The sequence below is a fragment of the Chrysemys picta genome, chromosome 11 (assembly GCF_011386835.1).
Source record: "Chrysemys picta bellii isolate R12L10 chromosome 11, ASM1138683v2, whole genome shotgun sequence".
NCBI classification, from domain to species: domain Eukaryota; kingdom Metazoa; phylum Chordata; order Testudines; family Emydidae; genus Chrysemys; species Chrysemys picta.
In genome coordinates, this window is record NC_088801.1 from 57,253,350 (window position 1) to 57,281,168 (window position 27,819).

The 27,819-nt window shown below is 41.6% G+C and overlaps 1 protein-coding gene across 4 annotated transcripts in view; it reads right to left on the minus strand.

Annotated features, from left to right (window-relative positions):
- The window catches only part of SATB2 (SATB homeobox 2), a 163,957-nt gene extending 136,864 nt beyond the window's left edge, over nucleotides 1-27,093 (minus strand). The window contains exons 1-3 of one of the 4 annotated variants that reach the window (XM_065562051.1): nucleotides 26,847-27,093; nucleotides 24,107-24,185; nucleotides 19,363-19,590 (exon numbers count right to left, since the gene is read on the minus strand). In XM_065562051.1, coding sequence (XP_065418123.1) covers nucleotides 19,363-19,531 — 169 coding nt within the window. In that variant the 5' untranslated portion in view covers nucleotides 19,532-19,590; nucleotides 24,107-24,185; nucleotides 26,847-27,093. Of the gene's footprint in view, nucleotides 1-2,958; nucleotides 3,011-19,362; nucleotides 19,591-20,737; nucleotides 22,536-24,106; nucleotides 24,186-26,846 lie in introns of those variants that run through there. The other 3 variants (XM_065562053.1, XM_065562050.1, XM_065562052.1) reach the window with 3 other exon arrangements.
- Nucleotides 27,094-27,819: the final 726 nt, after the last annotated feature.

The window sequence follows — 27,819 nt, forward strand, 5'->3', positions numbered from 1 at the left end:
CTTTTCAAACTGCTGATTAGCTCTGCTACTAGAAGTTTATTAATTGGCTACATATACTTGAGTCACTGAACATGCTGGAAATCATTGTGAGGCTGGAGATGTATCTCAGCCTAAAATGGTTTAACTAGTTCCTACCTATACGGTCTTAATGAAATGAGTTCCTTTAGGTCTATTATTGTGGGGGGAAAGCTCATTCTAAAGAACAGCACTATAGCTCTCTCTCTCTAATGGCAAATAAAAGAAAAACAACTCGCTATTTTTAGGTTATGTTAAGGAGAACAATCATTGTGCTACTGTATTGCACATTCAAGCAAAATACAGGGAAAACTGCATTTCACTTTCTTAAGAAGCCAATTAATACCTCTTCGGGGTATCCACTACAGTTCGGTTCAAGCTTTAGTTAAAGATCACTGCTATACACTGACTGATGTTTGCTGGTTCTTTAGGCATTTGCTTGGGAAAAAGCTACATTCCATTTTAGAGTCACAGCCCTACATCAGACAGGAGACAGTGAAGTCAATGACAACTATAGGAGGCAAAACTAACGGACTCAAATCCTTATCAGCTGTTGGTGCAAGAGATGAAACTCATTTAAAAATAAAATGTTAAGTACACAACTCTCAATCGTTACATTAGACACTGATCAGACTCCCTTTGACGAGTATAACGGTGTTGGTTGCAATAGTAACAAGCATCAGGAATGAACCTGTCAATATCAGATTGCTGCGTTTCATTTTGTTTTAATTAAAAAATGTTTAACTGAAATAGTTTGCAGTTTGCTAATGCAACATCCATAGTCATATTGTTCCTTGTCTTATTTCTTAACTCTTGGATTCTGGTACATGGCCAAGGGTTTTGCAAGTTGAAGTAGTACAGTTTAGTCTTAATGTACTCAAGAACATGTACCATAAAGCCATCTGTGGGCTTCTTTGCCAGAAAGATGTTGTGGAGTTGATCCTGCTCCCTCTGAAGCCAGTAACAAAATTCCTATTAACTTCTATGACTCCAGGATTGAATCCTAGTTGCCTGTAAATCACACAACTAGTTCAAACAAAATTCAGTCTCTCTGTAAGTGAAAATCTTCTGTTTCTATTCAGATATGGTTTGTCATAGTACTTTCGATGCCCAATTTATCATTAGTAATGCCAACAATCTGTGGTGTAACTATTAATATGTTGTGAGACAAGTTTATGATGATTGTAGTAACAAGTGGCCAAATTCAGATGCAATGCTAATGGCTGCATAAATTACACTTTGGTAAATTAGCACAAGTGGGTGAATGCAAGCTTATAAGAGAGAGAGAGAGAGAAAGAGAGAGAGGGGTGCTGTTGCATCTTTTATCCTCCTACTGGTTGCTTTTCTTGCTACAACACTGTCTTTCCGCTCCCTTGACATATAGGTTATATTGATTCCCCATGCAATTTATACTATCATTTACATCATCTCTGCAGAAGAAGCTCTCAATTGCTGGAAGTAGAATTGCTCACAGTTTAATTGTGGGGTGGCAGGATGAACCCACAGTATTATTGCAGATTCTCTGTAATGCTCCCAAATACTGGCTTTTAAAATGGTCCTTTCCCACCATTGCTTGCTGGCAGCTCTGCTACAGAGATGGGGTTTCCAAGGACAGCATCTCTGAGCTTTGTGGCCCATCAGAAATGACAATAAGATGCTATTAGTACATTAAAAAGAATGGGGGGCAAAGGGAAAATTACCATATCCTCTACTGCTAATGGGTTTTGGTGCCTGTGGCTACAACCCCTAGAACTTTAACACCAATCCTACAGACTGGTGGTAAATCCAACTCTCCCCAGAAAATCTCATTCCAAGGAAGTACCACTTGTTTTGCCCTTTATTTAGCATTGGACAGAGTAAAGCTATCGTTTCTTCCACAGATTTATTACCTCAGACTTCCCTGTTTCCTGACAGTCAGAGAATAAATTAACAGTCTTTACTGTATATTAAAAATTAGAGAAGAAAACATTTTCGGCTGGAAGCCAATGCTACTCTCACAGACTGATATACACAACTTCTCACACCCAGGTACGTATATTACACCTTTCTCATACTCAACCCTAATACAATAGATTTAAAGTACAGCTGTGTAAATTAGTCAATGCTCTGCAACAGCCCCAGTCAGAGAATTTATAGCAATATTTACAAAGCTGGGAGCGTGAGTTTAGACATGAAGCCTTGAAGGAGTAAGGCAAAACAAGCCTTTACTCAGTTCGTTTTAACATTGCTTGGTTCTCTTCCCATTCCTGATCATCCAGAAACTACCACACACACACACACAACAGAAAACCTCTGGTCCTAAAATTGTGTGTATTTGGTTTTCCAGATTTACAAAGGCGCTTCAGCAGGTCTTTATAGCTCATGGTGCAGGACATAAAACTATATGATTTTCACATACAGAGGTTACAAGAGGTAGACTGGAGGAGAGAGGGAATATTTTTTTCTTTCTGAAAAGGATAAATGCAATGCCAGAATATACAAAGGCATTCATATTAAGCTGCTTCATTTTTTTTGTTAATTTATTTACATACAGCAACTTAGTTGCTTTTCTACATAAGTTCAGATGGTGCTTTGACCCTGAACACATAGCATCAGTTGAAACAAATAAGCAGAAAACAAGATCCTAGAAAATAGCAAAAGCTTTCATGACAGCACTGGTACATAAATGCCGCTCTCCACACTCTGAGGAAGAGGCCAGATCACAGTCCAATGTATGGTAACTGTGCACAAACTGCTTTGACTATAACGGTTTATGCCTGCGTACATTTTCCAAATCTGGGGGGTTTAAACTTCACGATTCCCTTTCCAGTCACAGGGAGTTGTACAGCTAAGGCTTTGCACCTGGGTTTCCTTACTTTTTAGGCAAACTAGTCAATTTCTTTTCTGAGCCTGGCCTAAGGTGCAGAGAGAGACTAGAAAGAAAGCACCACTGAAATCATGTACCTGACATTTGTATTTTACTGTACATTTTCTCCTCCTCGTCAAGGTCATTCTGCTGTGAATAGAAATAAAATACATCCATAAAAATTAGAGAGTGGGCATTAAAAACTGAAGGTATTTCTGAAATTGAGTAGTCTTCGTTCAAGAAGTAGGCTTTGGCTATATCTGTGTACAAACTTTCATCAGTTTAACTAAAAATTGAGGTCATTTAAAAACAAAAAGTATTGAACTAAATCAATACAGAGTTCTAAACCACTTTAAGAATGTCTACACAGGTTTCCACCAGTTTAATTAGATCAATCTGAAGAAAATATTTTTAGTTCAACCGGTACAAGTTGTATGTGTATGGACCAGCCCCTTTGTGTTCCTTTCAAATGACTATTTCAAGGAAGTCTTTCACTGGTTTTTTCGATAAGTTTCAAGGGTTATCTAGTCCAATGTGTGCGCAAAGTGAGTAATACGGTAAATTGCACTCTATAGTCACTGGACGCACACATGTTGTCCAAGTGCATGCTCACACCATGCGTTTGGTGTCTCCATATGGGGGGGGGGGGAAGAAAGGATATGGAGAGCTGGTGATGATGTTAAATAAAAATGCTATATATACACACTCACCCTTCTATCCCCACTGAATGGGAAGCACCATTTATCCTAATAAATATAATACAAAGATCAGCCAATAAGAGTAGAATGCAATAAAATGTATCTTTTCAGATTAAAATTTGTTTTCATCAGGCAAAATTTTGAACTCTGTCTAGGTGTTATTTAATTTAATCTAATTTGAACAATTTCCAAACATCAGCTTGATTAATTTCAACAGCATGATGTTATGGAAAAATTTACTGTACTGGGGTTCTCTAGAAGAGAATTAATAAAGGAGCCAAGTTCTCAGCTCTGAGTAACACAAGGTTTTAAGACTTCCCAGATTTCTAGTGGGAATACTTCATAGCACAAGCATGTTTTCTTTTGGGAGTTAAACCCACCAAAATTATTAAAAATTGAGATCAAATGGTGGTGTAAAACCCAAAGGAAATCATACGATAGTGGAGAGATTTTTATCAAATGAAAAAAGTGGAAAATAAAGTTTTTACAGCACACGCACACAAGGTAATCTCCCTCACAGACAGACAAAGCTAACATCTATAATTTGATGTTCAGAAACCAGGGCATTTATTGACACTTAATAGACTACAGAAAACCCTCCATTATTGCATAAGAAAGCAGACTTTGCCTAGTAGAGATTCTAAACAAAGGCCACACAATAAGCAAGCCTCTCTCAAACAGAGTGCCAAATTCCAATGACTTCAATGGAACTGAGCCGGATTACACCAGGACTGCATTTGGCCCAGAGTGCAACTACATTCCTTTCCTAAATCCAGTGTACAAAAAATATACTATCAAATCTGCAGAGGAAGCTAAAATTAACTACACCCCCCACACCCGCCCACCAATACCCTGATGAGAGACTGCATCTCCATTTTTTCAATACAACACATGTCTTATGGAGTGATGAATCCTGCAAGCCTTCCAGATGCAGAACTGCCATTGACTTCAATGGGACCTCTGCACAAGATGGTTTTCATGACTGGGCCCCCATTTTCATGATGATTCTATCTCAATACAACTCCATCTGCAACACAGAGTTTATCTGGACAATTCCCTCTGATGAAGGTCATACAGTATATTTAACAAAAAAAAATTTCTCCCCGCTGATACTACCATCGTTCTAGATGAGCAAAACTGAAAGCTTTCTTAAATCTGATTTGGTTTCCACCAATCAGGTACTTTTCACACTAGAGGGGCATTTCAGTTTCTTTTGAGTCAGTCATTTTCACTTACAGAATCACAGCCACTAGGAGAAAGCTGAATTTAACAAAAAAAATACAATGAAAAGATTTGTTATCCAATTCCCCCATGCTTTCTTTTAAACAAATGCTAATTCTGACAGTATCCCTTCAAGAACTTCATATCGGAATTCACATAGCAAAAGAAAGAGCTTTTCTTCTGTTCTCTTCCTCATTAAAATCCACTGCCTAGTCCCACTAATTAAAATGGTAGGAACCTCTAGAATTTAACAGTTCCCAGTTCTTTAGAGCTTCCTGAATTTAAGCATTGAAGAGCTCCATCCCACATTCCCATGGAAACAAAGTGATAGCCATATTTGCCTAGTCCCCTGTGTAACTGCATAATTTCCACTCTTGAAACTCATATTGTGCATCACCAAACAACAAGATAAGCTCAGCAGCAAGGCTGCCATAGCTCCAAAATAGAATCATCTGAGGACCCTGCAACAATTCTGAGAAATGAACACCTCACACAAATGCTAATAAACAGGAAAGACTTCTCTTTGAGCTTCACTAGCTGAACCAGTTCATAATTACATGGATATTCTAAAGTGTGCCAAACAGCTTTTTGAGAAGAGAGAGGCCACTGAGTATTAGAAAAGACAATTCACCATTCTTATCTTCACCCCACTTTTATTGAAAGCATTGCTCAGCTCCAGCTGAGGAGTGATGTGAGATCTTACACATAAAATCCTACAGAGTCCAATTAAAGATTTAATATTTAGGACACATGATAGACTGAATAGATGCAACGATACTGTTTCTAAAGTGCAACATACCTATCACTATTTGTGTTTAAGAGCAATCTCTCTTGAAACAGGCTCAGGTCATAGCAATACAGCACAGTCGAGTGGTTGAAGAAACAGCTCAAAAACTTCAGCAGGTATTAGTCATGTTCCCTCAGAATCACTTTCAAGCGATCCATAAATCGTAAATATAATTACATTTGACAGAATATAAGCTGTTGGCAGTTAGCCTGTTTACAATAAACGCTTGGTTTAGGTAAATGGACTGTACTTCAGTCTTTTAAATAACAAACACAAACCTACAACAGTCCCGTTATGAGGTAGAAAATTCTTTCACTGTAAATCTTTTTACTGAGGACCGGGGGAATTACTTTGCAGCTTGTTTTCCACTAACCACTTGGAACCATGTGAAAACCGCTACATGTATCCAGGCACGAGGCTAACTGGAATTCTATACATTAGAATTAGAGATTATATTAAGACCATCACATCAGTATGGTGCTGCCCAAATATAAAAATTAGCTCAGTAGGGCAATAACTTCATCTTTACACAATCACAACGCTTGCCTATATGGCATTCCAGCTTTTTTAGGTTACTTGTGAACTAATGGACATTTGTAGTAGGACTGGCAGAATTTCACTGGTTAACTCCTGCCCTTTAGGCGTTTATATGCCAGTTGTAAAAATTTGCTCCAGATTGAAATTTGGCCTAGAAGAAGATTCAGTCTCCAGATTTATTTTTTCAAATACTATAGCATGGCTCCCTTTTTGGGAGGGCTGAGGGGACAGAGTACAGACATTACCTTTCTCCACCTTTTTCCCCTCCAACTCTCAGTATTAAATACAACCCTGTCAGGAAATATTATTCTACATATTGTGTTGTAGCCAATGGTGATGGGAAACCACAGCATACTGTTTACATCATTCTGCAGCTTCCAGCCCTTCTGAGGCATCAGTCTCCCTACCAGCGCCACTCTCCCTGCTCTCTAGAACTTTCACAAATAAATCACCAGCATAACCGCAAATTTCCCCCAGTTCCGACAGTTTAACCAGCCCAAGGATTCTTTTTCTAAGTGAAACACAGCTATACTGTTTAACAGGAAATGCTCTAGGCCACTAGGCCATGACACGAACCTATTACCAAACTCATAACATGATTTGATAATACTCCAGTTTTACATAAGACTATATAAATAAAATGCACTTAACTGGCATGTTTAGACTAAAAAGAAACATAAAAATAGATATAATGCTGAATCTCCACGCCCCTCTCACCCTACTGCATCCCCAAGAGGAAGTTGTAGCTCATCGGACACACAATCACCCTAGATCCCAAATAAGAGAATCTCAGCTGCCTCTGATAACAGAGCACAAAGGGATGGGAATTCAGAGTTTGTCATCTCCTCTGGTTTAAGCAGGCACCTCCCTTCCCCACCCTATGTTTTAGCATAGGAGTTTTGTGTCTGCATTTTCTTCACTGCCTAAGACATACCCATAGGCTAGTATGTCTCCACTTCTCCATCGTTAAGGCAAGGATGATAATGCATACCACAAAGTTGTGTTGTGAGATTCTGAGAGTCTTGGATGACAGGCAGCATACAAATGCAAATTATCACTGCCATTATTCTAGCCTAAAACTTTACTCCCCCGCCCCTCTTCTCTCCCACAAAAAAAGCCAACAGAAAACACTGATGTCCATGAAAGTTGTATGCATGTGTCAAGAGCAGTATATGGCCTTAAAATATACATTAAAAATCAAACATGAATCCATTATAGTACCTTCCTAAATAAAACAGCTAAGTTGTTTTCAATTTCCTTTTTAAAAATACCCCGCAGCACTACTTTACAATATGAATTAATGGAAAAATGTACTAAGATTTCACTTAAAAATAGTGAAGGAAGCCCTTTTGGAATTAAATTGGTATTTTTTAAAAAAGCACCTTAAACTGTTATGTGATATTTGCTTTTGGTTCCTAGAACTTAAAAAACAAGGTTTTGTATGTTTTCTTTTAATTAAGCAACTAAAGTTTTTTTTAGGGGCTAAGATTCTCTAATTCTGGGTGGAACTTGGCATAATTTTAATGACCATGTTATAAAGCCTTTAAAACTAGAATAGACCTGTGACTTTGGCAGCGCTAGTAGGTGCCACCATATTATATAAATTTTAGAGTAAAAACCCTCTTCTAGCAGAAACATTTTAATGAAGGTTCTGTTACATAGTCTCCTAGCAGTGGAATGCATATCTTGGAATGTAACAGCACAGCTTTCTTATTTGCTTTAGATTTCATTTCTGAAGAAGAGTTAAGTAACACACTCTGACTTGTTTTGGCATCTTCACTTGGACTCACTATTAAAGCTCTCTCCCTCCTTGATCCCCAGCCCTCTGTGCACCATCCCAACAGCAAAGTAAGGGAACGGGAGAATAGGAAGAATCAGTCCTCCCCTTACCAGAGAAGAAGCTGACAGAGGGACCGAGGGAACTGCTACGGTTAGGCTGCTGCATTCAAGTCCAGTTCCAGACTCCAGCAGCAAGGAAAAGGGGGACTGATCTGTAATCCTCACCTTCGCGCCCTCTTCCCTATTGCCATTTAGACTATGTCTACACTAGAAAAACTGCTCATTTCTGAGACTGGGTGTCAACCATGGATGCAGCCAAACTGGTGCCAGGCACAGTTTAGCAGGAAACATGGACAAGAGCAAGCCACAGTCAATCCATTGTTAACAACTCGGGTCCAAGCATGGTTACTGAAACAGTCCTGAACACAGTATGACTTTGTCTACACTTTCAGCAGCAGTTCAGCTGCTCCCATTGCTGAAATCAATGGTCAGCAAGAGAGAGTTTTTCAAGCACAAACAGAACCATCGAGACCTTTCTACAGACAACACCGAGCAAATGTGAATGAAGGAAGAAATCCACACCCTAGCGAGGAGGGAAGCGGATGCGTTCTTTCTGGCCCTTTTAGGAAGCAGCTGATCTGCTCCATTCACAGTCTCGGTCAGCACACTGCCTGCAAAAAGCCTTCTGGGGGAGTGGGCCTGGGGCACAAGCACATCAGAAATTAGGACTCAGCATCTTGAACTGAGGGTCCAGCCACAGTCTGGTTTGTCTCGCATGGAGGGTGCCAGTACTTTGATCTGTGTTAACTGAAGGAAGGAAAGCGAGAGCTGCAGAGGAAACCTTATACCTTTGCAGCAGAAGGAGCAGTACCATCGCTCTGTTTAAAATTTAGCCCCTTTTTAGTAATGCTCTCCTAAGAGCTGATACCGTACCTTTACCATGAGGTTTTTAGCAGTAGCTACGCCTTTACCAAACAGGTCACAAGGGAAAGGAATGCCATTTAACAGCCACCAGAGCTTCACAACTACATATTTATTTTGTTCAACCAGCGCACTATATTTGGCCACAACCTCCAGAGGGCAAAAGGATCTGTTGGGGCAGCCCTACTGTGTGGATTTGGAGGCATCAACTACCCATGCTTTGGGGACTCTCCAAAAAGGATTGCTACAACATGGTACACACAGGACTATATTGGAAGGACTGGCACCTCATCTAGTGCAGAAAGCAACTGCTTGCTTACTTAGAGGCCGTTTCTTCTCCCTTTCCCCTAAGATCCCCTAAGTTTACATGGGTGGCATGTGATAATGACCATCTCTAATCATATTGAGTAACAAAAGGGCGAATTAAACAAGTGACAGGAAAAAAATATTTTATGATTAAATCAACCATGGTTACAGAGATAATGCCTAACTTTAGCTTTAGCGTCTTAGTAGTATCCAGTTACTACGCATTCATCCATATCTGCCCTTGTGAAGAGCCCAAGTCAAAGATCTTCTACCATAATAAATATAAACATCAGCTAACAAACAAGATGGAATAAAACTAAAAAACATTTCAGTTCCTCTGCATTTTCTCCAAGTCTAAAAATTGGTAGCGTGTATGACAGGTCCACCTCATTTTTCTTAATGATGTTTTTATTATTCTTTCACTCAATTAAAGCAGAAATGGATATTGCATCTTCTGACTGTATAATTGTTATTGTAATCTGTTTTCGATCACGGCTTGGGAAATGGGTCCAAAACAACATAAACTATCCACAGCCTCAGAATACAAGTCATTTTATTTTACTACGATACTTAGAGACATCTATCATGTTGCTCTGCTAGCATGTTTGTATTATGGCAACAAAGTTATTTGTAAGTTAGGAAAAGACATTACAAAAAAATCACCTTTTACTCCAAAGTAATGTGTAATACATAATTTATAACTTCATTCCTTAGTAGCCATTCACAATATCAAGCCTGAAAACTGAGCACATTTAATTTTAAATATATAAAGAGAGGAAATGTATATAAACTAAAAATATAGCACAAAATAGAAATTTATATTATTTTGGCTATATAGTCTAGTTATGGTTTGGAAGATAACTTGCTTCATTTCCAATATAAGCCTATCAGTGATATTTATGACAAAAGAACTCTCGATGAGTTTATATTAGTAGGATATATGGTATTTTACGTAAGTTTGCCCACTCATTTGAAGCTTCAGTCTAAATGAAGATAAAATGAGCAACTTCTAGACAAAATAGCAGTAAGTGAAATGAACAAATTGTGGGTATTATTCAGGGACAGATGAAGCAGTACATTTGCTTTCACATAAGATGCTAATATAATAAGTAAAGCATCTTGAAAAAAAGTAGCCTTGTGGCTAATGTAAGATGAAAAGTAAGATTTTGGTATAAAGAATTTCCACAAACAGTCCTTGCCTGATCTAGTTCTTTTGAAAATGCTTGCACATCTTAAAAAGAAAAAAGAAAAAAAAATCATACACATAGGCAAAGGAGGACACTGGAGTCGGAGCGGTTTATATTTCACTTTGAAAATGCAATATCCATATGGCCAAAGTGCAGGATACATCAATTTCATAGGAAAAGTAGTTGGATGGTAGGGTTGGGTTGGTTTAAGGCTTCCCCTTAACCTTCTTACTTTTGCTGGCATTACTGCAGATAAATTTATTTAATTATTCTGACTATTTAATATGACATGTCCTGTAACCTACCCGCTGAAAAAAAGAAGTGTTGGTTTGACCTCAGGGACAGCAGCATGACTAACAAGGCACAAACTGGAATCCATGTAAACAAGACATGTACTTAACTCCTATCCACAACTACCTGTCCCTCTTTTTCATTTTCTCTCTATCCCTCACAGAATTTCATTCAGCTTATACACGTTATAGTGCTAATTTTTTTCTTAACAAAACTGAGCGTAGCAGCTATTAACAATTTACCATTTGACACAAGGTTTAAAGTCTCTAGTGCAGACATGCACTCTCCCCTCCGGCATGCAAATGAAAATAATAGAACTCTATGGCTCACACTGCACCACTTTTACATTTACAATCATTTGACACTGCTGTAAGTCATCCTTACAGCTTTGTGTCAGGCAGAAAAATTCACGAGTGCATAAGTCCTGATCTGTTAGCAACACTGATTTTCACATTTACTCTAAATGTAGACTTTTTTTAAAAAAAAAAAACAGAAGAATCTTACAAACTTATTGTAAGTTCTTATCACATTAGTGGTCTCCAAAATACCTTGCTCGCTAACAGTTACAACTTTTCATAACTTTTTTGGGGGAAAAGATGGGAATAATGTTATTTTAGGCCAGGTTTAAAATAAGCATATTTATCAACTATTTCAATCTTTAAGGGAAGGTATCTGAACCTTTTCAGATGGTATTATAGTGACAAGCCATTATTAAAACTATCATTCTCTAATCTGAGAGAAGTACAATTCTAAATACTTAATTTAATATTTTCCCTCAGTACAAAGACTAAAGAACAATTGCCCACAAACTGTTTGCTTCAAATAATTAACTTTTATGAGACGTTACTGTAGCCGTAGCCACTTTTCAAGTAGATTTTGTAAGAACTCAATTTCAAATCTGCAACAATGTCAACACAGTTGCCATTTAATGCAAAGAAGGCTTGTTTTTTTAAATATAATGTATAAACGCAGTAAAAACTTTGTGAATGAACTGAAGAACCTAACACAGGCAGGCTAATTATACCATTTTTAATTGTGATGAAAGTGTAGTTTCTGCACTTTGTACCACTAATAAATTTAAATTAGTTTTTAGGTAACACAGCAAAATATATATGTTTTAACTGACTAGCATTCAGCAACACACACCGAGCTAAAATACGGGTGGGCTAGGAAAGATTAAATTTTTATTAGTAAATGTTGATAAACATCAATTTCACAATACATACACAAACCAATTGGAAATATTTCCTTCGATAATAGACAAAATTTACAGCTAGGCAAAGTAAGAAAAATGCTGCTTGAGAATGTATTAGAGTGTGATTTAAGGATATTTACTTTGTATATTTAGACATATGTAGCTGACAGTTTGTGTTTTAACAATATTAAAGATTTAACTTTTTGAATATCAGCATTCATTGTCATTAAATAATAACTGTCTGCCCCTCCATAATTTCATCCAACTGTGAAATTTTAAATTAATAAAAATTATGGGGTGGAGGTATGCAGAAAACCCATGATTTTGAGCAACTATGAAAACTGAAATAGACAAAAAAATGCTTTAAAAATTATCTGTCGCAATCATTAAAAAAAAATTGAATTCTGCCAAGCCTAAATAAAGGAGGAAACATTTTTAGCATGGCTAGAGGCTATAAAATATTTTTCTCTGAAGCCATCAAATCCTCAACTGGCTTTTGTCTGTTGTGGCTTTAGTTCATAAGTCAGTTTCACTTACAGAACAATGTGAAAATGCATCTGTTGCAGTATAGCCGATAAATGATGAACCAAGCTTTGGTTCCTACTCTCTCTCTCAAAAACTATGCATTTTTAACACATTCTGCTATGTTCAAAACGTCTATTTTGTGTTGCCAAAGGAGAACACTCATTTGATAGCTACACATGAAGAACCTAAATCAGACACTGATTGAGCTAAGTGCTGAGCAACTTGTGTGTGGTGCAAAGCACCCACAATTCACATCAATTCAAGAGGAGTTGATAATACTTAATGCCTTGCAGGATTGGGACTTTAATCTTGAAATACATTAAGTGTTACCAACAGGCAGGAAAAATCCTGTAAAATTTGAGTTAGCCAAAATAAATTATCCAATTTAAGCTCATTATGCATAGAAAGATAGTAAATGAAGAGCAAACTTGACCAATTATAACTTTTGCACTAGAGCTAAAGCTTTCCTAGTTTTAACTACTTTCAGTTATTTCAAAAGGACTTTCTGCTTTAAAAAGACCACGGTGAGTTCAAAACAATCAATTTGTCAATTCTAACACTTTACACTACACATCACCAAAGATTCTTAAATGGCCTGATAATTGTTCAATCACAAAGTCAAGATCTCTCTTATTTAGGACACACAACAATTTTGTGAACGTGAACTACATACTGCAGCAAATGGTCTCAATTTTATAACAGCATAGATGTCAATTTACATTGCCATTTACTGTGTCATTTTCAGTGACAAAATATGTTACATGTGCCAGCTTCCTCTTTACATAAGGTCCAAAATATCACTGTGCCCCTTTTTGCTCATGCAGAAGGCATTACAAATTAGTGGGTTTGCACTTTTGTAACTTCATAAAAAAGTATTCAAACTATAATCAGTTGAAAATGAAGGGTAGTGTATTAAGGTATTGGATAATATGTGGAAGTCTGGAATACAGATTAGAAATGTGAAGTGTGACATTTACTGATCACAGAAAGCTTATGACTACTTTATTACAAACAATTACATGAACAACTAGTTTTCATCTACTATTAAACCTTGCTAAAATATTTCAGATAGAAAAATAATTTCGTTAGGAATATTGATTTAGTTAGGAAAGAAAAAACAAATCATTTAGCTTCACCTTTAGGAGTTTAATCCATAACAGTAAAGTTTAATATTGTTTTCCTTCTTTGGGTGATGTCTAAGCTCTTTGTTTAAATTTGGTTGTGAAAATGTAGCTATTTAATTTTCTGCAGCAAAAGTTCCCCGCTGTTCTATACTGCAGCTATTTTGGCATGGACCTACCACCCTTCCATTGCATCAAACCAATTCTATTCTACGGGGTCGCTGTCTGTTAGAATCACACTGACAGCACTTATCTCAAAGAAATGTCCTGTAAATAATTGACAGTAAATCTGTTCTGTCCTATAAGTACAGCAAAAGCACTGTTTACAGAGAGAAAGAAGAATTAACATTTAATTTCTCAAAGATGTTGGTCCCTTTTCTATTCTTTGGTTCATGATGAAGATAATGGCATCTAGCAATTTACTGTGAGGTGGGGAAAAAAGATGCCTGTAGCTACTGCTGAACAGTTGGGGAGGGGGGGGGGAATGAAATCTTATTACAGCTAATCTTCAAGTCTCAAATACATAATGGTCAGTGGCTTTCTGTAGATGGAACTTAGAGTTCCAAAATTACACTAACCATCAAATTATGCCTAGGTCACCGAATGGGTGGATACCCTATATTCTGTTTAATGCATATGTTCAATTGCATATATATTTTAACCAACTGTATCTTTAGTTTAATAACAGACCAAGTATTGAAAACAGAGAAAGGCTATTTTTCAACCTCAGCAAAAATACAGATGATACACTAGATGACCCCAGAAGAGTGACTGTTACGTTTATTCTCTTTAAGATATCAGCTATGATCAGGACAAAAAATAATCTTTTTCAACACAAAAAGCAGCTCATTTCTAAACAATTAATCAGTCTACATCTCCATTACAAGGAGATACCAGTGTCCCCTTTTCCTTATTTAAATTAGATGAGGGGTTTTTTTCCCCTAGTGATATACTATTAATGCATAAAACTAAGCATCTTCTTTCTACTTTAATTGATACTGAATTAAAGCAAAAGAAAATGTAGTGTTTTCCGACTATATAGTATACATGGTATAAGATAGACTACGGTGCATTGCCAATTCCCAAGCTAATAAGGCTTTGCGGCTTTCATAACTTCAATACCTAGACATGCTCAGCCCTTTCAAATAGCAAAAATATCTTTTTCAGACAGTATTAAGATATTCTTCACCTAGATTTGAACAACATCTAAAACCTATTACTTTATTTTACCTGATCTATTTATAAGGAACATTCTCTATGCAGACAATTAAAACATGTTAACAGTTATTGTAGGTAAAATTCAGCTCTAAATGATAGCCTAACAATTTAGAATATAATATCAAATGTGATCCATCTGCATGTATGAGTCTGTATAATAATGGATTCCCCACACCCCCCTGCAACAAAGTATTTATATCCTTGAAACAGATATAAGATAACAAAGATTAACTAGTATTCTTTTGTAAAACTAGGTGTAAGATACTGATTTGATAGACAATACTTTTACCACACTTGATTAGTATTTCTCTCTGTTGAGAGAGATATTAAAACAGATTTCTGAAATGCACCTATGAAGATCAAAATATTTTTAAGCTTTAATGTTAAAAAGCTGAGAACAATCAGCAGTATAAAATTATCAGGAACACCCATAGAAGAATGCACTGCATCAAGAAGATTTTTTATATTTGTATCTTCCATATGGTAGATTTAAGTACTGCTCGTGTAATTTAGTTACAACTGTTTGAAAGTTCTCTTTCAGACAGATATTATAAAATTAAATGGCATGTTTTAACAGTTAAATTAAGAAAAAAATAATTGCTATTAAACTGGTCTCAAACTCATTTAAAAAACAAATATTATACAATTGCTTCCTGCCTAAAAGTTGATTGTGTTATTTGGGTTCTACATTTAATTCTTCTGTACCAAAGCATTAAATAGCACATTTATGATATTAATATTTTAAGTTACACTCAGACTCTGAACTTGTTTTCTGTCTTCTTAGAAATAAAATACACACATACAAATACAGCTCCATTTACAGACAGGTTTGCAAGCTTAATCAACAATTTTGCAAATCTGAATTTCCTAGCTATTAATCATTCTTTTTTCAAAATCCTTATGGAGTGAATTACTAACTGAGAGGGGACGCCAATTCTAGTAAGTGAATGTTACCCAACAGGAATATAAAGCTGTCAACACCATAGTTCTCCTGCACACTCTAAATTCTCTCCCAGACTTCATATGTTTTTTAAAGATATATTAGCCTTTTTTCCCAGGGACCCTCTAAAAAACCTACTAGTCACGAACATCTGAGCGCTTGGGTTTTATTACATACATGCTTTAAAACAGACTGGTTAGATAACTGGTGAAACATTTTAGAAAGTTGTTGGACTAGCCAGAGCAAAACAAAACTGGACTCTAATACCTTCAGCTGAAGCAAAAACATAGTATCTGTTCTTACCATTATAAACAGTACAGAAACTTTTAAATCCCCTTTTAAAAAGAGCCTTGTTTATCTTTTTGTGACCTACACAAGTTTACTACAACTGCCATAATGGCCCTTTGAATTATGTACATTCGGCTACAAAAAAGAGTCAGAAGGCAACATTTCTCTCTAGCAGAGCTGATATACTGTTTGCAGCGCTTTATGTAAAATACTGTCACTGAAAAATTCAGTGAGAAAAGTGGAACATCCGTGCACTTTAATATTTCTCTCTTTCTCTGGGAAGCCACTGTAAAAAAATGTAATAAACACTAAAAGTTATAAAACTTGTTACCACAGGTCATCAGTCCTGCCATAGCTTTAGATAATTTAAATTAAATTTCTCCATTTTTAATGAAAATGTACAGAAATACTTATTCTTGAGATTTAACTAAAAGTGGGCATAATAGAAAAAGAAAAACATTTCAGCGTTTACCTACACAGAACAAATGAAGGGAAAATAAGAGTAATCAAAATGTGATTTGTTAGCATCTTATTGCCCTGGGGTTCAAATCTTAAAACACATTCTACAGAACTGAAAAAGGTTGTAATAACATTGTTTCTAAATAGAAAAACATTGAAAATATTGCTTTTTGAAAAGTACAAGTTTTTTATAAAACGTATAAATAAATCGTATAAACAAAATAAAATCAAACTAAGAGCACATCAACTAAAGTCTTGGAAGTCATTTCACTATGCAATATTTCAATATAGATTGCTTTTACTGAAGAGTCTTCATCTATGACTAGCACTGGAAAAAGTGGTTTATTAACTTATTTTTATAGACACCAAGTTTTGTACATGAAAGGATATTATTTTCTAAAACTCTATTCAAAAAGTACTCTTCAAATGCCAACATTTGAGCATCACAATTAAAGTGACAAAATTATTACCATTTCAGTGTACATTTGGAGCGATATGAACTTCTGAAACCAACAGACTCAGTTATTTGCATTCAAAATACATTACTTGGACACAAAATCAAAATAATGTGTTCATAAACATCAAATCTTAAAAAGAAAATGGGAAACATCTCTCTGAAAAATAGATATGTTAGTTTATCCTGAAAGCTTTTCTAAAAAATAAAAATCAATCTTATACAGTGCCATTATCTTATAAAAAAAAATCCACCTTAACTACTTTAGCATTGAATATTATAGATCCTAGATCAGTATTCAGACAAAAATAATTTTATTCTTGCTTTCAATATGAAGCAGAACCAATGAATAAACTGTATTATGGTACTCAAACTATGAGACACGCAGGCAAGCTGTCTAAAAAACACATGGGGGAAAAAATCCACCATGATTCCCCTACATTTTAAACACTCCAGTCTACATCAAGCTTATAACAAACCAGAGAGCAGTGAATGAAAATGTAACCTCTTAAAAGTTTGTCTTCAGAAAGGAAAGTCTTCATGTTAAACTGAATGAAACGCTCCGTACTTCAATAGGCCAGAGTCAATCTGAACCACCAATATAATCACAGCACCATGTAAACTTCCTTTGGCAAAGGACAGTTGCAATTAGAAAGCAACATATATATTCCAAAATGTTTGAAGTCATCCTTTTTTTAAGTGCATTTTAATAGATCTCCAAAACTTTAGTTCCAAGTTCTAATCTTTTCTTTAAAATGAAGCCACAGTCCTTCAGTCTTCTAAAAGGCACCTATGGCTAGAATACATACTTTCTAGCATTTTCAGACAAAACTAGTTAGTTGGATCCCACTGTTAGCCAATGAATTATTTTCCTATTAATTTCTAATTGGTATAATACAACAAGTCGTTAACTGTAAAGTGATTTCTCCCTTTGCATCCTTTAAAAGAACAAAAATAATAAGAGGTTCAATAAATGGAGATGAATTCATCAAAAGCACAAGAAACTGCTAAGCTTTTATACCCTTCATTAAGTAAATATACAGATCACTATGATTCGAAAAATACAAGCTGCAGCCTGTCAACAAACTTCAGCAATTAGAAACTCTATTGAGAAAAGACGTTTAAATCAACCATATAATGACAAAACTGTTAAATTAAGTACACAGTCATGCAATGACAATATTAAAGTATCTTTTCCAAATGTACTGACCCTTTCTATTATGAACTGATTAGATTTTTGTATCCAGCGTGGGCTAGATTTAAAAAACAAACAAACCCACAAACATACATTACATTAAATAATTACATTTCTTACTAAATATAAAGATGTCCATGGCCTGCTTTGAAATATTTTTCTCTCTTACTACCTGATCTGCTACAAAACTTTAAAGATATTTTTCTAAATGTAATGTTACATTATATCAATCTTGTCAACATCAAAATTAAGAGGAAAAAGCAGGACATTTAAGAGGTCATCAGAGAGTTTAGCTTGAGTAAGTAGTTGCTTGAAAAAAAGCAGCCACTCGTGTCACTGAAACATGCCATAAACACAAAATTGAATAGCAACTAGGGAGCAGGGCAACTATGAAATTTAAAGCTCTACAGAGAGTAACTGTGCCAAAGCTACAAAATTAATCTGTAATAATTATGTTAAACAAACTGATCCTAACCATGTGTTTATGTCTTGCTATGTCCTCTGCATAACAGGTTAACTGCCTAAAGATTTTATAACTGTTCATATAAGTTCCATAAAGCATATACACTCTACAAGTAATATGTGTTGTAATTCAATAGAGCAAGTTTTTTTCCATTTGTGAGAATTCATTCATAAAACCATTAGGGTATTATTATTATTTATAAATGTCATGATATATTTTAAGCCATTAGTAAGATCCTGTTAACTATAGTTAAGTGGTCTCCAATGCTCTCTTTTGTGAATAACTATCTATTGATGCATGAGTAAAACTGTATTTTCCCCTGTAAAAATAAGGCCATCATGCAACACAAATTTGAATGTGATCTTTCACTGTCGGTTTATAATTATGTGTATTCAAACAACGAATTCCTATTCAGAAAGCTTGGCGTACTTGGTCCCAATCCTGTTCCCATTTTTCATCAGTAGGGGTAGGATAAGGCCTTTTGGGAGTTGGCGTAGATATAGTGATGGATTAACTGTGGTACTAAAAAGGCCTTTTAATAAATATTCTGTGAAAAGAGTCAATATGAAATGAAGCCCTTACATGCACCCTTTTAACACTGGAATAGAGTTTAACAGCTAAAAGCTTTCCAGTAAAAGCTAGAAACTGCTAGCTGTGACATAAACCTGCCAACACCTCGCACAGAGTGGCAACATGCCCAACAAAATGCCACCTTCTGGATAAACCACTTTTCTATTTAACAGTAAATGAGGCTGCTAGTTACTGATGAGGGGCAAGTAGGGTACTGACAATTTGCAATCCACTTCCTGTAATCCTACACCCAGACAGAAAGCTTAATCAACATGAACCCTGACACTATGCCATTGTAATTCAGCTGCCAGTCTGTTATGTATACATTAATACTACTGGATGGTTACCTCCCACTGATTTGGTCACAGAGCCATTGGGCCTCCCTCGGGTTCCCATAGGACTGCCATTCTGCTCAAGCCTGGCCACCTTCACGGGGGGAGGACCTTTGACATCAGGGCTGCCGCTCCCTCTGTCTGGACTATCCCTTAGACAGGGACTCTCACTTCTCCGCTCCATGCTACTTTGACTTGGAGACAAAGTTCCCACAGGCAGATCACAGTAAAATGAACAAGGACCTAGAGAGAAAGAAACATATACACTTCAGGAGGTTTGTAAAGGGAGCATAATCAGGGAGTTCAAGAGATAGTAATCATCATTGTCCGCTCACTTCATCCAAATAAAGCAATCAAGCCCCGGCTTTCAGAATCATATTCATTCTCTATAGTATGCAAGAGCTAAACTGCTTGAAACCCAGGTATTTGCACCCGAGTTGTTAATACATTGCCTACATTGATTGAAGAAAGGTAACTAACAAGTACTGATGCACCACGGCTCACCAGAGTTGATCGCTCATTTGAAATTCAGTGGCACAAACCATGTTATTACCGGAGACATTTACACGTTACATTTCCGTCTAGTGGGTCAGTTCAGAAAGTTGGATACTTTGAAAAAGGCAGGTGTGTTAAGTAACTCCTGCACAGAATCAACCCGTTTCACGCGGACACAACATAATGTGAAGACCCGATTGTGAATTAATACAGCGATTTACGGAGACATCATCTCTCTTCGGAAGATCACTCTGAAAACTAGTAGTGCGCAAACACCACAAGGATAACAACCGGATCTAAAAATGCTCTGGGCTCCCTGCAAATGTGACCTGGTACGTATGTTGGCAAACGTGCACTAAAGTCGGCAAGTTTATCAAAATAACATGCGACAGGTATCTTGATTACACTTCTCCGATCAAAGCGCCGTTAACACATCCCGGGTCGAGCCGCGTCTTAGCTCATTGATCCTCTGAGCCAAATCAAACTCAAGTTCAAATTCACTCTAAAAACTCCCCCCACCCACCCCCGCTCTCCAAACCTCGCGTTCTAGCGTTAGTGTTTGCAAGGCAGGTCAGTTTTGGGGTGCCCACATGCTATTTAAAGGAGATCGGGTTTGCAGGTTTGACTACACAACGCAGTACAAACCAAGCCAGAAAACCCCAAGAACTGTGTGCTCCAATCCTGCTAGCCGGGTTCCTGGGAACGGCCACCCAGACATATAGGAACAAGAAGGGACAGGGCATTGCTGCAGCCAGGGCTGTTTCTCTCACAATTAACACCACCGCCGTCATTATTTCACGGACCCCGTACATAATAAAACTAGCTAGCTCCTCGCGACAAAGGCTGTTGCGAGCTGCTCACCCACGCGGGGTTTGTGGGCTCCTGCTGTACTTACTGCTTATAGTCTGTCTGTAAGTTGGCTGAGTTGGGCTCTGTCCATGGATCAAAAGTAGAGAATCCAGGGTGGAAAGTTTTCTTGTTTCCTCCTTTTACGTTGGTGTTTTCTTCCTTTCTACTTCCTTCCCCCCTCCCCACCCAGCTGACCCCCCTTTTCCTCGAGTCCGAGCTTTAAGGTCCCGGGTCAGGGTGTCTTCTTGGGCAGAGCTGGCTGTCACGAGTCAGAGCCCCTTCCAAAGAGGGCAGCCGGGGGAGTGAACGGGGGTGGGGGGAAGAGGTGAGGCGACTGGCTCCGAGGGGGGGGAGAGAGAGAGAGGCCCGACTTCTCACACCTTCGGCGGAGAAAATCAATCGCGGAGGAGAGAGGGGGTGGCGAAGGGGAGGGAGGCCGCGTCTAAAGGGGCCGCTATCCCGGGCAGCGGGAGGAGAAGCGGCAGCAGGAGGAGCCGGGAAGCGGGCGCTTGTGATCGCGGTGAAGAGGCGGCAGCCCCCGATGTGTCACTTTCAATCGCTCCCTCCTCTGCCAGCAGCAGCAGCAGCAGGAGGAGCAGGAGGGACTCGCCACAGCGAGAGGAGAGAAATGATTATTAGTTGCGTTGAGTCATCAAGGCAAAGTGAGTCCTTTCTGGGGTTGTCCTTGGTTTCAGTGTCTGTGTGTGTGTGTGTCTGTGTGTGTGTGTGTGTGTGTCTGTGTGTGTGTGTGCGGTTTTCCTGTCCCCAGATCTTTGCATCCAAAATAGCAACCACCTCCCGCCCCTGCCTTCCTCCCCTCCCCCCGCGCCCCCAATAAATAAAAGTCTCTGGAGAAGCTCAGCTCAGGTACAGCGCGGAGAGAAGCAGCCCACCTGGCCCCCCACCCATCCTCCCTCCCTCCAAGCCAAGGCTGCCGCTGCTCCAGCCAGCCCCGCTGCCTGCAGAGGGGTGGGGAAGCGGGGAGGGAGGGAGACCCGCCTGGCAGGAAATTAAACACCAATAAATAAATAATGAACGTCCCCCCGGAGCGCGCACACAGGCAGGAGAGCCGGGCGCTGCGCCGGGGGTGGGGAGGCAGGGTTAGGGGCGGGGGGAGAAGGGCAGCCCGGGGGAGGCGGAGCCGGAGCCGGGCGCTCTGCCCGTCTGTCCGCGGCTCCGGGCTGCGAGCCAGGGGGCGAGCGGGCAGCACAGGGAGGGGCCCGGCTAGTGACAGCAGGGGCAGCCTGCCCGCGGCGCGTCGCTGCCGGGCACGGCCTGAGCTGGAAGTTGCGCCCTCCGCCCGCTCCAACCCCACCCCCGGGGCAGCCAGCCGGACACGTGCAGCTCGGGGGCAGCCGCAGCCGCGGCCTCCCCGCCATCCCCGGCTGCAAGGTGCAGCCGCAGCCCCGACCGTCCACCAGCGCCGGGGCAGGGGCCAGCGCGCCACCGGGCCGGGCCCCTCCAGCCCATCCCCGGCGGCAGCCCCCCGAGTCCCGGGCCTGCAGGGGATGGGGGAGCCGGCCCGGCCCGCTCAGATCTCCCGGCCTCGCCGCTGCCTGGGCCGGGGATGGGGGGGGGCTCTGCCCGCAACCCCCGAACCCCGCCGCCAACTCCCCTGCCCCGCCCGGGAGCAGCTCGGGGCCGCCCCGCAGCAGCCGAGGCGGCGGCAGCACCAGCTCCGCTTTAAGGTGGACCGAAGAAATTCCAACCCCTCCAGCGGGGCGTCCCCGCCACTCGCGGGCCGGGAACCCCATGCCCAGCTCACGCTCCGACAGGCACCAACCGACTCGCCCACCCGCTCAACGGCTCCTATTGCGGCCGGCCGAGCCCCCTTAAGTGGGCCTGTTTTTACGGTGGCGCCGGAGGGTCAAAAAGGGGGGTAGAAACGCGTTAAAGGGGGACACATTGGAGACCTGAGGATTGGGGGGAGGGGGCTTTTCGTGGATGCCTGCGGCTGGGAGTGGGAGAGGAAAGGAGCCCAGCTAACTGCGGGGGGCAGCGAGAACAGAGCACATACGCTCCCCTGGCTCTGGCCTGGCACAGACCCTTTGGGGAGAGGGGTTCAGTGACTGCCTTTGGGACAGGGAAGAAGAACCAAGAATAGCAACAGCTCTTGGCTCCTGGCAACCCCCCGTCCACTATGCCCAGCCCTGATGAGGAGAGGGGGTTGCAGGAAAGAATAAGCAGCAGCTCCTGTTCCCCAATAATATCACCTGGCGCAAAAGGAGAGCTCGAGAGCTCGCAATAGTAACTCCTCTCCTTCCCCCCCTACACCCCACACGTGCACAGGACAATCTCGGCGGGCTTTGTAGAAAAAGCAGAAGCAGCAAGAACAGCAGCAACTTTCAATCCCGCCACCAATGTTGCAGTCCCTTGTGGGGGCGGGAGGGTCACATTATTTGGAGGTAAGAATAAGAACTAGCAGCACTGATAGCTTCACTCCCATCCTATTATCTTAACTGAAGCAATAGCAGCGGCTCCTAGCCCCATCGCCACCATATTTGCAATCCCTGCCGGTAGTCTACATAGTCACATCTTTTGGAAGTAGAGCAGCAGCGTTGCAGTTTCTTTTGGGATTTGTGCTGCGTGGGGCTTGCAGCCTGGTGGTGGTAGCTGAGCTGCGGCTGCTATTGCTTCTCCTCCTTTCCTCCAGACGATGTTAATAGGTTGCGGAGTGGTCGTGTCTCTCTAAGGGCTTTGGGCCGTACAAGGAAGTGGGGCTGGGAGCCTGTGAGACGCGGCGGAGCTCTGACCAGGGTAAGAGAGAAACTCGCTTCATTCCAGATCAACCCCACTCTCAATCCCGGTGCAGCAGCAGGATTCTGCCACCCCGGAAAAGGCAGCAGCTGCTCGGCTCCCAGAAGGACGGGTTCCTGCCCCATGTAGGGGAGGGGGTGGAACAGCGATCTCTCGCCGCGTGGCTACGAGGCGTCTCGACCGGGTGTAATCTCTGCCCCCGGGTCAGGAAGAAATGGAAGGGGTGGGGGCGGGGGTCGTAACTCCGGTTGAACTTTGTGGGACCCAGAACTAGAGGCTCCTGCCAGCAAAAGGTAGGGAGGGTGGCGTGTGGGGCGAGAATTCTCCACCAGGCACGGAGCAACGACCCGCTCGGGCAATTTGCATGAGTTGTTTGAGAAGGACTGAAAGCCAATGCATCTGAAAAATGCAGACTTTGGAGGAGTTTAATGCAAAGTAGCTGAAGTATGTCAGCCAGATTTTGTATTTGAAAGATTACAGGTTTGGAAAAGAAAAAAAAGAAAGAAAACAATCCTGGAAGTTCGAAGAGCAAACTTTTTTCAATACCCTAGTGTAACTTGCCAAAATAAACTGCGTAACATGCTGTTGTGGGTTATATATGGAAGTTCGTATTTTCTACCAACTATTGAATAATTAAATAATGTTGATTTATTCTTACCTTTGATGTTCAACTACGAATTCCTTCGGATCAATGGCCAGAAAGTTAGAAGAATTGGTGATTTAAGACTTCAGTACTTCTGGAAAAAAATACCAATGGTTTAGCCAGGATCTTCCCTGTCTGATTCGTCACTATTATTATATCTGATGATGTGGATGGACAGAGTCAGTCCAAGCTCATTAATGAGCTATTTTATAAACACCACTGTCTGAAGATCTTCATTTACATTTTGTCAATGATCCTTTCGTTAACATCAGAGACTTGTGTCAACAGCATGATTGCAGGACTCTAGTAAAGCTCCTATAAAAGTAAAGCTCCTGGCTTGTTAATCGATTAATATTTTATTATTTGTAAATATTTTATAAAGTTTGTAGGGAAACTATTGATTCTAAATTATTAAACCACTCAGTGGGGGAGCTGAATAATGCATCCAATTAAATATACACGTTGCAATTGCTTTATTTTCAATTAATCCATTGCACCTCTTTTCTTCTATGGGTTTGTGGGGGGGGGTTGTTTTTTGGGGGGGCGGAGGGGCGGTTGGTTGTTTTTTTATTTATTTTTTGCATTTGTGCGTTAAATGGAGAACAAGAGCTGCAAACTTGTTTTCTATATATAAAATTACTTAAACTTTGCATTATTAAGAGGTAATAATTGTGATATGGGAAACTGAGAGGATTATTATTAAAGACACGCAAAACTGAACCGATTATTTAAATTCTGCTGGTTAGTAATTTCTGTTTCTTAAACTTTATTTTATTCAAACAGATTTATAGATTTTGAGATACATGATGTTTATTTTTCTTTTACAGAATATTTCCCAATAAAGGCCTTTTCTGTTTCAAATTACATATGCTTTTTCCAGTACAAAATTTTCACGTCTTTATTTCAACTGAGGGAGGGGAAGCGATTACTTTCCAGCGCATTTTTAATATAAAAAAACAAACTGGTTTCTTTTTTTATTAATAACCTCTGCTTTTTTGTCATTTAGAACAAATTGAAATTCCAGGGTTTTCTGTTTGGACCTATTTTGGTGAATGCAAAATGGATGCGCTTATTAGCGTGTGACAATCTTCCTTATTTTAGTTTTTTTAATCCTCGGGTGGTGTATTGCCAAATAATTTTTCCGAACACAAATCTCGGTGGAAAGGTTTGTTTTTAATTAACTGTCACTTTTCCAGCCAACACGCGATTTCAAGTTCCAGGGTTGTCCAACCTTCAAAAAGCGCAAAGAGCCAAAGGCGGCGGTGTTTTTGCAGATTTTCCGGGACAAATATTGCGCTTCCTTTCTCTGATGTTCATCTGCTGGGCTTCGTTGCGCGGAGTTTGCGACATTTGAAATGTCTCCGTCTGGGATCAGAGTGGGAAATAGTCCTGGTCTTCACAAATTCGCCCCCCGCAATCGAATGACAAATTACTCCTAAACAATACGATTTCCTTCTTTCCCTCTTTCCTCCAGGAGCTGCCTATGTCTCTCGGTATCTAGCTCCTTTCCTCACCTTCCCTATTTTTCTTTTTCTTCCTAGAGGCCCTTGTTGCCCTGACCCTGCCTTGTGCCCCCATTTCCCCCTTGGCTTCCCGTGGGTGCTGTGAGCTCGGAGTCCTCTAACGCCTGCTACCGGACTTGGAAGCGCCTGGCTCCCTGCAGCCGGCGGCCAGGCTGCAAGCAACAGGGGGGTAGCCCTGCCCTGGAGAAGCAGCGGGTATTTCGTTTTCTATTTACTCCGGCGCTTGAGTGCCGGAAGCCAGGGCCTGTCTCTGCATCTCAGCGGCGCTCCCGGGGCAAAGGGGCTGTGCAGAAGGGGAGCCAACAGCGCTTGAAATGCACCGGCTGTTGCTGGGGTGGAAAGGGGAGCGGTTAGTTTCTTTCTCGGTGGCTAAATCAGCGGAGGGCAAAAGGCCCGGAGAGGCCCAAACCTCCACCCGCAAAGGGAAACCACTAAAGGAGCGCACGGAAAGGCCACGAAGCCAGCGACGGCTAATCGTGCACATGAACTGTTCATGCTCAGAGCACCTAGGAAGGTCCTTCGGGGCTGAGAGCCTGGGGCGGCTACATTGTACTCCGCTAGGGGTAATGGCAGGCTGCGAGCCTTGGCCAAAACCTTGCCAGGGGTCGGAGGGAGAGAACGGGCTGTGTTTGCTGGAGAACAAAGGGGAGAAGCAAGAAACCACCGAGCGTGAGAGAACGAATGTGTTTAAAACTCATTCGCTGGTGGCAACAGTTAAGGCAAAAATGCGAACCACGCAAGTTAAGGGAAACAAAGCTCGCCTCGTCTCCAGAGCTGTAGGGCGCTTCCCTCTCTCTCCTTTATCTCAATCTGGAGGCAATTTGGGGACTGGAAAAGTCTGGTGCGGGAATTGGGAAGTGAGGGCCCGGAACAAGAGGTAGGCAAGTTGGCAAAAGTGTGGGGGATCGGGAAAGGGAGTAAGAGACGGGGGAAGGGGAAAGTGCGGATGGAGGAGGGTGAGGAGGGAAGGAAGGGAAAAGAAGAGTAAGGGGAAGAGGGGTGATCCAGGTAAGTCGCCTGGGGAAAAGGAGGTCGGGGCCGAGATGTTGGGGGGAAGGCGCTCAGGTTCTGGGGGTGGGATTTGAGGGATGCCTGGGGTTTGGGGCTGGGTCCACCTGGCCTGGCCGGGATTTAATGCAGGGAAGCAAGGCGGGTGTGATTGACCGGCCTGGAGCCAGGCCCCCTCTGGACCAGAAACAAAACAAGGAAGCTCGGTGCTCCTGGCGCCTCACCTTTTCCTTCTTCCCCCAGAGGCACAGCTGTGCCAGCGCTTGCAGCGGGCCCCCAGAAAAGGGGAGGGGTGGCCTATGGACTCGGGGGAGGGGGAGTGGAGAGGCTGCCTCAGCAGCACAGTTGTACAGCTCCCTCTGCCCAGGCTCCTCTCGCTGCTCCGGCTCTGCAGCCGCCCGCGCCGCGGCCAGGCGAGCGTCACCGCCCCGGCCACAGGGAGGCTCCTGCTTCCGTCGCCGGCCCAGCTAAGCGCCCGGGACCACCTAGGCCCGGCGCTCAGCGCCGCCGCTCCCGGCCCCCACGCGGAGCAGCCCCGAGGCTGCTTCAAACAGCGCCACCGCGCGGGCCGCTGGGGGAAACTCAAGGCCAGGAGCCGGCCGCCTCGCGCTGTCAAGGGACCGGGGCCCCGGGGGACGGCCAGCCTCAGCCCCTCCGGGGAATCAGTGCTGCGGAGACGCCCGAGGGGGGCTGCCCCGAGCTCGAGTGAGGCCCCCGGCGCGATCGGACCTGCGATCGAGTGAGCCCCCCCGGTGCTGCTTGTTTCCCCTCTCCGCGTCGTTCCTCTCTTCCCAAGGGCAGAGTCCATCCAACACGCACCCCCGGGGCACCTCACGGGTAAGAGGGCAGCCAGGGCTGGTGTTGGTGACCCTACAGCCCCGTTATAATGACTGGAGAGTGCATTGAAGTGCACACCCGCCCTCCCCTTCTTGGAGCGCGCCTCTTGGTTTCACTGTGCTCCGAAGAAGGGAAACATTGCGAGAGGTGTAAGGGAGTGGGGGGCGGGGAGAGGAAACCTGGGGAAGGTAGGAAGGAACCTGGTGCATGATTGTATTTTTCTCCCCTACCATTCCTTCCTGATTTTGGGGGGGGGGAGGGCTGATTCTCAGGAGCAAGCCCTGCCTCAACCCGAGAGCCCCTTGAACGTTGCCCGTTTCCAGAGCTGGTCCCGTGTTCCCTCGCACTCGGCAATCCCCA